At 57.9% G+C, this 13,241-nt stretch overlaps 1 protein-coding gene across 4 annotated transcripts in view; it reads right to left on the bottom strand.

Annotated features, from left to right (window-relative positions):
• Positions 1-1,646: 1,646 nt before the first annotated feature.
• Positions 1,647-13,241, bottom strand: part of LOC111146617 (ST3 beta-galactoside alpha-2,3-sialyltransferase 1) — a 36,548-nt gene continuing 24,953 nt past the window's right edge. For all 4 annotated transcript variants that reach the window (XM_022502251.1, XM_022502249.1, XM_022502252.1 and 1 more), the window contains 5 exons: positions 10,078-10,274; positions 8,989-9,168; positions 7,695-7,740; positions 6,156-6,275; positions 1,647-4,961 (listed from right to left, as the gene is read on the bottom strand). In XM_022502251.1, the coding sequence (XP_022357959.1) occupies positions 4,788-4,961; positions 6,156-6,275; positions 7,695-7,740; positions 8,989-9,168; positions 10,078-10,274 (717 nt within the window). In that variant the 3' untranslated portion in view covers positions 1,647-4,787. The remainder of the gene's footprint in view (positions 4,962-6,155; positions 6,276-7,694; positions 7,741-8,988; positions 9,169-10,077; positions 10,275-13,241) is intronic.

Raw genomic sequence — 13,241 nt, 5'->3', positions numbered from 1 at the left:
ATGTACCCATTTATTGGAGGAAAAGCTGAACCCTAACTCAGCCCACATGGGGCCCTGGGCAAGGCTGTTTCACTCAGCAAAAGCGTGGAGCGGCTGGTGCACATCTTCTAGGGCGGGTCTCCTGAGTTGCCTTTTTTTTTTTTTTTTTTAAGATTTTACTTATTTATTTGAGATCCAGTAAGTATGAGCTTGGGGGGAGGCGGGGAGGCAGAGGGAGAGGGAGAAGCAGGCTTCCTGCTGAGCAGGGAGCCTGATGCGAGACTCAATCCCAGGAAGCCAGAATCATGGCCTGAGCCAAAAGCAGACAATTCCCCACCAACTGAGCCACCCAGGCCCCCTGAGCTGCTTTTCTTCTTGATCTCACACCCCCTCTGACGGCTGGTACCATCATGTCCCGTTTGGCAGAGGGGGCAGCCGAGATCCAGAGAGGTTTGGGGACCTACCGGAGTCACACAGCAGCAAGAGGCACTGCAGCATCTGAGAGGCTCATGCTCTGAAACTCTGGGCCCGTGGTCGGGGCACACACTAACCGAGGCGACCCCCAGCAGGTGAACCATTGGGGGCCTTTTTTAGGACTGAGAGTAAGCCCACTGGAAGCTGTGAGGGGAAGGAGGAAGGCACGGCCCTCGCAGAAAGACGACGACCACCCCCGAACGATAAAATAGCTTTGTTTTAATTCACTCTGATTTAGATCACTGGAAATATTCCACAATAAATAAAACAGAGCAGAGGGTGGGGCAGGCCGACTCTTGCTACCTTCCTTCAAAATGCACCCCGATCGGCGTTCAGCTACCACACAGACATGGGAGCGAGGCAAGAGGAAAAAGAAAGTAAATTTCTTAAAAACACCAACAATGAACCAAACATGATTGCAAAGAACAGAAAGTGCTCAAGAAACTTTGGCTTTGAGGTGAATCTGGTGAGGGCCAGGCGCCGGTGGGCAGCCGTGTCCGTCCCCCAGGGTGGCCCCTCCTGATATGGACCCAGGGGGAAGCTGGTGTCTGGCTCAGGGCCGCCCGCAGCAGGGCACAGAGAGCAGTCCTGTCCTTTGAGAGAAGCGAGCAGCGGGGTCAATTTCAACACCAGGGCCGGTGAGAGCAGACTCTCTCCTGAAACCCGTCAGCCCAGACCACGGGAGAGGATGACCAGCTGGTGGCCCATGGGCACATTTGCTTCCAACCAGAGGTCCGTGATGGACAGGACAATGACCTTGAGCTCTCCAGAGGGGCAAGGGCAGTGGCTCATCCCCGATGGCCCGTGGCCAGCCATCTTTGGCTTGCGCTTCCCTGGAGAAAGTAGACAGACGGTGAGTTCTTTTCTGTTTTCCATTTTTGTGTTCAGTCTGCCTCGAAGAGAATTGTTAGACCCAATATTCTAATATTCTCTGTGATTCCACTGCACCCCGGAGCCAAAGGCCCCGTCCTTCTGGCAAGTTCTAACTTGCAAGGATCGTTCTCCCCACCTTCTTGTCTGGCTTCCCCATTTTCAGTCCTATTTTCTTCAATCTGGCTTCTCCCACTAAGCGCATGCCCGGAAAAGCATCGCTTTAAGAACTTCCTTGTCTGCCCTATGGCTCTGGAAGCCAGACACTACAAACCAAACCCTCCCTGTTCTCTGCCCTAGCAGGGAGATGGGGGGGGGGGGTGATGGTGTGGGGGATGGGGATGGGAGTGGGGATGTGGACCCAGGTGCTGATTTTGCAAAGGTGACTCCAGCTCGAGAAAAATCAGTCTCCTGGCCCCACAGGGGTTAGGGAGGGTGCTGAGATCTCTCCTTCTTGGCCCCAGTCTTTCTGGCCTCAGGCTCACACTGACCGCAGGTAGGGATGCCTCTGCTCTCTGCCTGGGGCCCAGGACTGGTCTCCAGGGAGCTCTGGACCTGAGGAGCAGATGGAGAGCCCTGGCCTGGGAGCCCAGCACTGCAGTGGACCCTTGAGAGCCTCCCTTGGGGACCTCACACCAAATGCTCCGTGGGAAATACTCTGGCTGGATTCTCAGACGCCAGGGGAGGACACCAGCGGTCTTAAGCCCACCCTCACCTTCAGTCCCAGCCATGATGATGGGCGCTCTTCGGTGAAGACCCTGCCCCCTGGCTAAGCCAAGGAACACAAAGAGGTGTGTGCTGGGGTGGGGGTGGGGTGGAGAGCAAGGTTGTCTCCCCCACGGGAGGGATGGCGGGAAAGGGCAGACACCGGAGCTTGCCAGGGCCACCACCACCAGCAGCCTCAGGAGGAGCCCAGCAGTGAGAGGCTGAGCTACCAGAAACCTCCACCAGGTCACCATTCTCAGAGATGCTGGGTGGAACCCAGTAGGGAAAGGCCACCCTGGGATGCCTCAAATGGAGAGCAATGACATTCTATTTCTGCTCCAAGTGTTTGACTTGTGCCTTCTGTCACAACTGGTTCACTTTTACAAGTCACATTCCTTCTCTGGGCTCGCTTTTCTCCTCTGTGAAATGGGAAGCTGGGAAGGCCTCTCAACAGCTTGAAGGGCCCAGCGGGAGGGAGGGAGAGACAGCCAGGACCAGGCAGCTGAGCTGGACCCCTCCTCGCTCTGGGGACCCGTTCTGACTCTGCCAAGCCGAGAGGCATATGGCACGCTCTGAACGTGTCTTCTGAGTGGACTCAGCTCCCGGGACTCGGGGAGGGGCTCAGGAGTCCTTTCTGCTCCCTGTCTCAGGGGACACTTTTCTCAAGGGATGAATCAGCCAACCAGCAGACACCTGCTTTAGTCTTTGGGGATTTATGATCAGAACAATGACCTCATCGTGACGTAGGAGCCTTGATCGGTCAGCAGAGTCTTACATTTTGGAGGATTTTCAAGCTGGAACAGGTTTTTGTTTGTCGGCTCGCTGTTACTTTGTTTTTTGTAAACCACTGCCTGGGTTCTGCGTCTTTGAGAATCTAGCGAAACCTACAGAACCTCTCCCCAGGAAAATGCTCCTACGCACAGGCTTGGGGGAAACACACAAACGGGGCGTGCTATTTCTGGGGGCACTTGTGAACTGCCTGACACCCTCTGTGGCCCCTGAGCTCCCCAGATGCCTCCCTCTCTGTTTACAGAAGGACAGACTGAAGCCGGGAGAACAGAGCTTGTCAGAGTATGGCAAGCTCAGGAGACAGGCCCCATGGCTCCAGGGACTGGCCCGCTTCCCTCTCCCCGGGGACACCATCACGCGTCCTCAAAGTCGCAGCGGCCTGGTAGGAAAAGCTCTCGACAAGAAAAGTGCTTTCTCCGATTCAACGTCAGTAGCGGGAGCCGACCATCACCGTCCTCCGGCAGGTGCGACCCCACTCCCCACCTGGCCCCAAGGAGATCCCACTGCGTCTTGGAGATTCTTCGCCTGAGACTGAACACAGTCCGCAAGGACAGAGAAAGAAGGTGGAGCTGAAGGGAAGGAGGTACAGAGCTTCCATGAACCTACCAACCCGGAACCCCGGGATCTGCCCAGTGGCAAACCCCCGGCCCTAGACGCCTCCCACCCCAAAGCTGAGGATTCCCATGAGAACAGATTTAAGCTCCCTGTGCCCTGGCTGCCAGCTGAAGCAAGAGCAAGCTTAATTAAAACATCAGGACCAGCCACAGAGCCCCAAAGTGCATGCAATCTCAGGTGAATTAAAAAAAAAATCAATAAATAATCAGGTAGGCTGATGAGGACGAACCAGAGCAGCGCGGGGGTGAGAGGGTGAGGTATGTCTTCTCCCGCTCTGAGGGTCACATTCTCAGGACGGCCCTGCCAACCCCAGGACACTGTGCAGGTGGCCAGGAGGGACTTGGCCCAGAGTGTGGGCTCCGGGGGAAAGTGCTGGCTGGTGGAGGTTCTGGGCGTGACCTCAGAAGGTCACGGGTACCGAATCCAACCATTGGTGAACATAAGAATGACCTCCTACGGCGGATGTCCCTCTGGACAGTGTCGAGTGTCATCCTCACTTTGTTCCAGATCCGGCACCACCCCAGGAAACTAGAAAAGATGTCCCCAGCTCTGGAGCGGGGGAGTATGAGGCCGGGGGTCCCCCAGTTCCCGAGTCAAGGCTTTTGACTCATTTCAGCCAATGCGCACATTTCTCCCCCAAACACAAAGGCACATGGAAGTAGTCAGATCTGCTGTCAGCCATGATGATCGCAACCAAGATCGATCACTCCAGGAGATGTCAGCTTGGGAAGAAGTCCTCTGCGGAGTCTGCAGCACTTGGCCATGAAGACCTTCGGGCTGGGGAGCCCCTCCCGGCCACCAGAAACGAGCTTGGGGAAGACAGCACAGGTGGGGTGGTCGTGCCAAGTGAGGGAGGGGGCAGGCAGTGTGCAAAGAAAGGCGCCATCTCACCCCCAGGGTCCATGTGGTCCGATGGGGCTCTGTCCCGAGGTCCTCCTCACTCGGAAAGATCCCAGAGAGAATCAGAATCTGGAACTCAGCCCCGGACCCTGGGCAGAGGAAAGTCTCTGCCCATACCCCCTGGGAAACTGTCCTTCACTTGGGAGCACAGAGTCTTTGGTGTCTGCCCCCCCCCCCACCAGAAAACAAAATGACTTGAGCATTCGGAGACTGGACCTTCCCCACGTCTCCCCACCTTCTGCCAGCTCCATGACAGCCCTGGGGTGGGGTCTCCCCATCGAGGACCAGTCCTGAGACTCGCTCTGCAGATGCTGTCAAATGCTGGGTGCAAAAGGCCATGAGGGGCCCCGGGACACAGCTCCGAGAATGGCCCTCAAAGCCCCCTGGGCAGAACGGTTCCAGCGCGAGGCTGGGGCTGGCCATGGAGAGGCGGGTTCCGGGGCTTCCCAGCAGCATCATCTCCCCTTAAATATCCGGATTTTATTGATGGACGCCAAGGTGGCCGTCACGTTGGACTCGAAGTCTCCATCATGCACCCCGGTCTTGCGAAAAGCCCCTGCCGATGGGTTGTTCTCCCAGTAGTGATGCCAGTTCCCCTTACTGTCTGCCCCGAAGCCGTACAAGTCCACCTGCGGGGGCAAAGCACGGGTCAGAACCAGACAGCAGCGAGACAGGTGGCACCTCTAAGAAGGGGTGCCTGCGGGTAACCCCCAAATCCGCAAACACAGCGTCCGAAGAGTCACAAAAACCCTCTCCCATACACCCTTCCAGTTCCTTACTGGACCTGCCAGGGGCTTTGTGAAGTAAAAGCAAGTTCTGTGAAAGTCAAGTGTGATGCCAGAAGGCACGATGGGAGGCCCTGAGGGAGCTGGGGCAGGGGGACCTCCACCCTAGGGCTCCTGCAGGTGGGGGCATGGGGGAGGAGAGCGGGAAGGGGGGCCGAAGGGTGGTGGTGGTGAGAGCAAGGCTCCCAGCTCCGCCCTACTTGCTGGTAGAGCCTGAAGCTGCCAAACCCCTGTTCAGAGCCTCACTTCCCTCATCTGGAAGATGGAGCCAAGAGGAATGACCCCATTGAGGCAGGTGGTAGGTGCTGATCGTCTTCTTCCCTGAGGCTAATTTCCACGTGGTCCAGGGGCCCTCCCTGGCCAGTGGGCAGGGGCGGGGGCTTTCCAGTATGTGAAAAGCATTTACTGAGCACTTCCTCCATGCCCAGCACTGCGCAAAGTACATCAGAGCTCAGGCAGACCTTCATCGCAGCCACCTGGGGTTGCTGGGGCAACGAGGGACGCAGGAGTCAGGTGTCAGACCTCGGAGCTCAGACTGACCACGAGCACCAGGGAGGGGCGGGGCAAACCTCAGGGCTCCCACCCAACAGGAAGGCGGAGGCCAAGGACTCCAGGCATCTGTGAGAGCAGGTGCCATTTGAACTGGGTCTTGGGAGATGAGATGAAGATGTCCAGGAAGGAATATTCAAGGGCCCTCGATCTGCCCCATGATTCTGCCCCCACATCTGAGATTCCACCCACTGGTTCCGCCCCTGCCTTGGGAGCCCACACGGAGGGAGCCGGGACCCTTGCTCCCAAGAATGTGCCCAGCGAACACTGCTACCCCATGCAGCCCACTCTGAGAGCAGCGCTGGAGAGTCACGGCACGCTCCAGTGTGGAGATTGGCATCAGAGCTTCTGGAACAAGAGCTATGTCGGGGCCCCGGGGTGGGGATGGAGGTCAGCCCGATGGCAGAGGCTCTCACGGATGCTCTTGGAAACGTGGCAGAAGCCCTCAAGGGTGGCTGGGTGGGCATGGGGCCGAGGGGGGGGCTGTACCTCATCGCAGATGTGCAGCGAGAAGATGACGGAGAGGATGCCCGTGGACGGGTACCGCCCATGGCCCTGCAGCCAGCTGTCGAAGACGTACTTGATGAAGGCCGGGTGGTAGATCAGGATCTGCGGGAGGACACAGCCTTTCATGAGCTGCTGCGAAGGACCCCTGCGCGCCTGCGAGCTTCCCCACCCCGCACTGTTGTGGCCTTGGGGGACGGAGCAGTGGCCAGGATGAGCGCCCCCGAACTCTGGGCCTGACATGTAGTGGGAAGGACGGGCAGTAACCTAATCACGGGGCCCGGGATGCTAAACCACAACTGTGAGACAGAGACAAATTAAGCAGCGACACAGTAAAGCCCCAGAAGGGAGAAGCCTCGCTGAGGAGGAGACGTCCGTGTAACATCCCAGTCAGGCCAGGAAGGTTCCAGGGAACAGCACGAGGTAGGGAGAGAGACAGCCCTGTCACCCAGCAGGAAACACAGGCACGGGGACACCCGTTCTGCCAGTGATGGGACTGAACGGTCTCCACGCCGTCGTAACATGACCCCATGTGCAAGGAAACAACTCAGAGAGGCTAAGCGAGGCACCCAGCGCCACACAGTCAGGCTGGCTGAGCTGGGAGGGGTCTGGTATCAGACCAGCCCTTAACACCACGCCCCCCACCCCCACCCCCGCCAGGAGGACAGGGAAAGAGACTTCTCAGGCAGTAGATGGTGCGCATGTGTGTCCAGGAAGCCCAGTGCCGGACCCTAGGAAGATACTGGGGCAGAGGACCGTGAGGGCTCTGCCGAACTGTTCATCTCAGCCTGGCCTTCAGCCACGGGCATCTGGGAGGCTCTCCCTTCTTCCCACTCAGCCCTCCAGGGATTCCCACATGGCTTCTCCCCAGGGCCGTGCACCCAGCGTGAAGGGCAGGGGCTGGAGGCGTGGGCAGAGCTCCAACTTCAGACACACCACAAACGAGCTGTGTGTTCCCGAGCAAGTCACTTGACCTCTCTGACCCTGATCTCACCAGGTGAAAAGCACACAGGGTGTGCCAAGAACAGTGTGGTAGACACTTCACTTCTTTCCTCCTTCTGCCTTTTGCCCAGATCCTGGCCAGCCCCATCCCGGGGGCACCACTGGGGAAGATGGAGTTGGGGGCCGAGAGGTGAGGTCTGGCCTTGAGAAGCGCACACCGTATGTACAGCACCAGTGTGTACTGCAAGGCCGCGGGCACCCGCATCCCTGGAGGGCCGGCAGAAGCCCAGGTGGCTGGGCCACCCCCTCCCTGCAGAGTTTCTGACACAGCAGGTCTGGGCTGGGCCCGAGGGTCTGAGGCTAGGGCTGTATCCTAGCGAGACTCCTGGGCCGGCGTCCCGCATGGAGAAACTGCCCCAGGATCTGTCTGTGGAGCAGGGAAGCTGCCTAGGGGCTCTGGCATCCACCAGCCCATGGGCCTCGGGGGCTCTTGGCAGCCAGGTGCCGGCAGAAGGGAGACGGGGCTCTCCATCATGGAACTGAGCCTCAGCTCAGAGGACAAGGGCCTGAGCCTCGACTTACCTTATTCTTTTTCACTTTGATCTTTGCGGGGACAGGAACGTAGGTGCTGCAGGTGGAGAAAGAGAGGGTGGTCAATGTGGCTTGGGGCCCAGGCTGCCTGCATGCCCCTGGGGGGATGGATCCTGGACAGGGCAATAGGGACGCCACCACCTCCTGTAGCAGTGGCCCATTATGGACACCAGAGGGCGCTCTTGGCTAACTCAAGAAAATTTTCAAACTGCTGCTCCCCCCTCCTCCCCCCACCCCAACAGAGGTTGAGACTGGGGGACTTGCTCCTAACAAGCCTGAAGGAGCACAGCTCAGGGCTGCGGCGCTGAGTGATGAGCCCTACAAAGACGCCCTTTCCAGATGCGAGGTTACATGTGCCCCAAGATGAAGGTGCAAATGCCCAGCCACCTGGCCTTAAGTTAGATCTAATGGGGGCAATTCCCGCTCCTGATCCTGGGGTGGGAGGAGAGAGCAGCTGAGCGCAGGCCTGGCCCCTCACCCCTGCCCAAGCCCACTCCCCTCACTGCCTTCCTGAGAGGGCGGCCCCAGCTTCCGCACCCCAATCCATCAGGCTTGCTGGCCGGGCCTCAGACTGGGAGGCTTCTGGCCATTTGGACAGCAAAGCCCCTTCTTTCCAGGAAGAGTAGGGAACTAGGAATATGACCCAGATGTGAGCCTGGCTCCCAGGTAGGGCTGTGTGCTGGGGCAGGCCTCTGTGTCCCCCTGGGAGAAGGGAGGCGAAGGAATGAGCAGTGTGGGAATTCGAGGAGACAACCAAAGCCCAGGGTGCCGGCACTGCCTGGGACGAAAAAGCCACTCGGATATGAGCCCCAGGACGGGCTGGCACGCTGCCTCCCAGTCTGCCCCCACTGCCATCCATGGTTACTTTTATAGCTTCAAAAGCAGGGGCGCTCTCCCCCTCAGGGTGAAGGCAGAGACAGGAAGGGGGCAGAACAGGACTCTCATGTGTGGGGAGTTCTTTCCAAGTTCTTTCCAGCGGGGCCTATCCTCCCAAGGAGTTTCCAGTAAGCCTTAGAGGCCTGTCCGGGAGTCGTGACCAGGGGATCGTGGGCACCCATGGGTGTTTGGAGCTCAGAGAGGGAAGGGACCAGGAGATGCTGCAGGCCGGGTGGGGCCAGGGGACCAGCAGGCTGGTGCATTCCAGAAGCAAGTCTGGTGATGGGGAGGGGCGTTCTGGCGTGGGAACAGCATGGTGGGGGGAACTGAGGGTCCGTGGAGGCGGTGTAGACAACGGCCTCCACTCCAAACCCCTCCCCGACCCCCGACCCCCAGCCCCGGGACTCACTGAGAGATGGTGCCCGTGGTGGTGGCACTGACCACCCACTCCAGGTCGGTGGTCTTGAAGGGGACCAGGACCATGCTGACATTCTCCGCCAGCTCCCTGAAGCTCTCGGGGTACACCAGATGGTGAGTGGTCTTGCTCCCAACGTCCATCTCAAAGCCCACCGTGGGGGCCTTGTTCATCCTGGGGGAGAAGGGACAGAGGGACACGCATCGCACCGCACGGGCGCTGCTTCGGGGCCCCAGCTCCCTCAGCTGTGAAGCAGAGATGATTAAGAGGCAGCTAGAAAGCTTTTGCTATCTCTGTCTCTTCCAGGATCTCCAGCGAGCCTGACTGTTGCCCCTGTTGCGGACCTACCGTGCACAAGGCACCCTTCCGACTCAGGAAGGTGCCATGTTTCACCGTAATGACAGCCACACCCGGGAGGTATCCTGTGCTCCTATTCCGTAATGGAAGAAACCGGAATGCCAAGAATTTGTCCCAGGACACAGAGCTAGCAGGTGGCAGCCTTGATCGCGGGTCTGTCTGACCCGGAACCCAAGGGTGCACGCCAGGTTCACGGAGGCTCGAGAAGCCAGGCTCATGCTCTGAGCACATAAATGCAGAGAGCCCAGGAACAGGAGACTATTCTAGAAGGTGCCTCGGGAACGGCAGCCCCACTGTTGAGTGAATAGTGGGGTGGAGATGACAAGAAACCCAGGATACACGTCTTCCCAGAGGATCTATTTTATTTGGAGATAAGGAAACATATTTGTTAAAAGTGTATAGTTTTATTATGGCCTAGATTCCAAAAGGGGGCCGAATTTCAGAGATTAAACCAGTCTTCATAGAAATCTTGCCCTCTCTCCAGGCCCCTATGGGCCGACCTCCTGGCCTGCTGGCTTCCTCCCTTGTAGGATTTCCCAGCTGGGTCCAGAGAGGCATGGCCGGACCACCTCCTTCTTACGATGCACCACTGGGGAAACTGAGGACCATGGGAGGCAGTGGGGGTGCTGGGTCCATGGGGAAGTCTGGGCATGCTAGCATGGGGGGCCTGACCTCCTGATCCTGAGCCGAGGTGTCGCTAGTGGCTCCGAGGTTCCAGGCACTCACCTGAGCACGAAGTCGTGGCTGTCGATCTGAGGCCCATACCACGATTCCCTCAGGTTGCCGGAATTGCCCACCACGGCACAGCGCCGGCAACCCACAGACCTCTTCTCCAGCAGGGGGTCCACGTTCCCGGGCACCACCTGGAACAGCTCCCTGATGGTATCATTCAAGTTATTGGGCTGCTTCTCCCGCTGGAGCTTCTGCGGGCCGAGAACAGAAGGAGAAAGGTCAGCCCGTCTGTGCTGCCTGTGGCTGGGGCCACTCAGCCGCCCCCATGCTGGGCCCCAAGCCCCCCACTTGCGCTCAATGAGCCCCTCCCTGGTACCTTCCTTTCTGTTGGGCACCCGGAAGCCCGGGAGCCACTCAAGGGGATGGGAAAGAGATCACGTCCTCATTCTGCAAATGCTTTCTGAGCACTGGCTATGTGCCCGCAACTCCACTGGCCACTTAGGCAATGACACTGGGTGAGAGGAGAAGGGTCAGGTGACCCTCCAAGGCCACCTCCCTGGCCTTGGCTCCCTTCATCCTCCTGCCCACCGCCTGGGGACCACTGGGCTCCAGCAAGACCAAAAAGCCAGCCCTTTGCTGGATGCATCAAGGCTTTCGACGTCTGTCTAGCACATTGTTTGCGTCCTCTGAGACTGAGCTCCAGGTTTCCGACTTCCTCACTCATGGTAAAACCGGGAGACCTTTCCTAAGCAGTGTCACCTCTGACCCTGTGACCAACCTCAGGGCACACCGCATCCCATCTGAACAGCAGACGAGAAGGACACTGTGGGGCCCAGACTGGTTGAACCATGTGTCCCACATCCAAACCAGGATTTGAACCCAGGCTTTCGGAAACCCACTTAAAAGTCTCTCCCACAATACTGCCCCTGTAACAGACCATTGGAACCTTGACCTTCAGAAAGCCCAGTCCCTGGGGCTGCAGGGGCTGGGGTGCGTTGGGCAGGAGAGGGGGCTGTGGGGTGAGTCCCACCAGCCTCTCCCAGCCCTAGCCCCAGCCCCAGGTCAGTGACTGGGAGAGAAAAGAGAGGTTATAGCTTGCTGTGGCCATTGTCCATAGGATTCGTGGCGGAGTCCATGGGGGGATACAGGCATGCAACCCCTGCCCTGAGGTGGAAGGAATCATCTCCAAAGGAGGGGCACACCAGGGGTGTGGTTTCTCTAGTGAAAACCTTCAGCGTCTCCTCAGACGTGCTGCGGGAGAGCTGTAGGCAACAAGATCTGGACCACTCGCCACACCCCCAGGAGGGTATAATAAATGAGAGAAAGCGAAATAACAAGTGTTGGAGAGGAAGCGGAGAAAGGGGCACACTCGGGCATTGCTGGTGGGCATGGAAAGTGGTGTGGCCACTGTGGAGAACCCACATAGAACACCACGGAAGCCACAGTTTCCGCTCCCAAGTCTACATCCGAAAGGACTGAAAGCAGGGTCCTGCACAGAGCCCTGCACACCCATGTTCACAGCGGCGTTATTCACCAGAGCCAAAAGCTGGAAAGCGACCCACATGTCCAATGGCAGGTGACTGGATGAAACAGGTGTGGCACGTCGCGCAGCCACGAACAAGAAGGGAATTCAGCTCATGAGTTGACTCAGTGGGGAGTCTGTGCTTCTCCCTCTGCCTCTGCTCCTCCCTCTGCTTGTGACTCCTCTTTCTCACAAATAAATAAAATCTCAAAAAAGAAAAAAAAAAAAAAGGAAGTGCTGGGACTTGGAAACACGCTTACTGACCTACGCCAGACACAGGAGGACAAATACGGTAGGATTCCACTACATGAGGTCCCCTAGGGGAGCCAAATGCATAGGATGGAAGGTGGAAAGGCAGTTAGCTTGGGGGAGGGGGGAGGGGAGTTTGCGTTGAACAGGGGCAGGGTTTGTGGTCACAACAGAAAAAATGCTGGCTCTGGACGGTGGGGTTGGTTGTATAACAGTGGGAACATCCTCAATGCCACTGAGCTGTACACGTACAAATGGTCGCAACGGTAAACATTATGTTATGTACATTTCAACACAATAAAACAGAACAATTCCCAGATTAAACACCTGCTTGCGATAAGATCTCCTGGGGCAGCTCCAAGCTCCCAGATGGGTGGCCATCCAGGATCTTGCTAATTCAAAGGGCCTGACTCAGTGGGAGTCAGGGGAGTCAGTGGGCTGAACCCAGGATCCCACACTCCCAACGGGCTCCTGGGTGGTGCCGTTGGTGCGAGTGGAGGACCCTGACCACAGTGTCCTGCGGGCATGTCCCCGTGGTCTGAAGTCTTGAGGCCCTGGGAGATGGGACTTAGGGAGCACAGCACTGTGGGGTCTTAACCCGGCTATGGCTGTCTTACTCATTTTTAATGGCTCATTTCAGAAAAAAAAGTTCATTTAAAAAGGAAATCTCCCATCCCCACTGCAAGTGGAAAGCAAGGATTACTTGGCAGAAGTTAAAAAAAGTAATCGCACCAAACAATGTTATTTGATTCCCGCTCAGACTGTCACTGGCCCAGGCACGCTGCCCACGCTTCGCTAGAAGGAAGGTGGCACGGGACTGGACAGGTGCGTCACCAAGCACGGGGGCAGATTAAAGTCTTTGCAACTGCACAGCAAGAGAATCACTGCGGACTCCGTGGACTCCCTTCCTCATGCTGGGATGTGAGGGTCTTGAATGCCCGGCCCCGCCATCACCTGGAATCTCGAGGCCGGCTACATCCTGTCGGCGACTTTGAATCTGCTGTAGTGCTTTGCCATCAGGAGTGCAGACTGAGGCCCAGAGGGGAGAAGGGCGAGGCCATCGGGCACATGCACCCACACGTCCACAGCGGAACCAGCCAGAGCTTGGGTGGGAAACTTCTGCAGGAGAATCCTAACTCGTGCACCTGCCTGCTGGGTCAGATGGGGCAGGGCCCTCGGTGCTCATCTGTGTCCCTGTGCCTGTCTTCCTTGGGAAGGGATACTCCAATTTCCCTCTCGTAAGGGACAGCTAAGGGACCACTAGGCTGCTAACTCACCCGCAGGAGGGAATGCTGAGAAGTTAAAAGACAACCTCCCTGTCTCACTCCTCCGCAGGAACTTCCAAGTATCCTTCTTGGTCAGCGCCCCACAGGAGCCTGCCCGCTGGGGGTCAGCGCCCCGCAGGAGCCTGCCCGCTGGGGGTCAGCGTCCCGCAGGAGCCTGCCCG

The sequence above is a fragment of the Enhydra lutris genome, unplaced genomic scaffold (genome assembly GCF_002288905.1).
Source record: "Enhydra lutris kenyoni isolate GAN:26980312 unplaced genomic scaffold, ASM228890v2 scaffoldscaffold14, whole genome shotgun sequence".
Classification (NCBI taxonomy): Eukaryota; Metazoa; Chordata; class Mammalia; order Carnivora; family Mustelidae; genus Enhydra; species Enhydra lutris.
The sequence above is the reverse complement of the archived record's forward strand: the minus strand, read 5'-3'. Positions and strand labels throughout refer to the sequence as shown.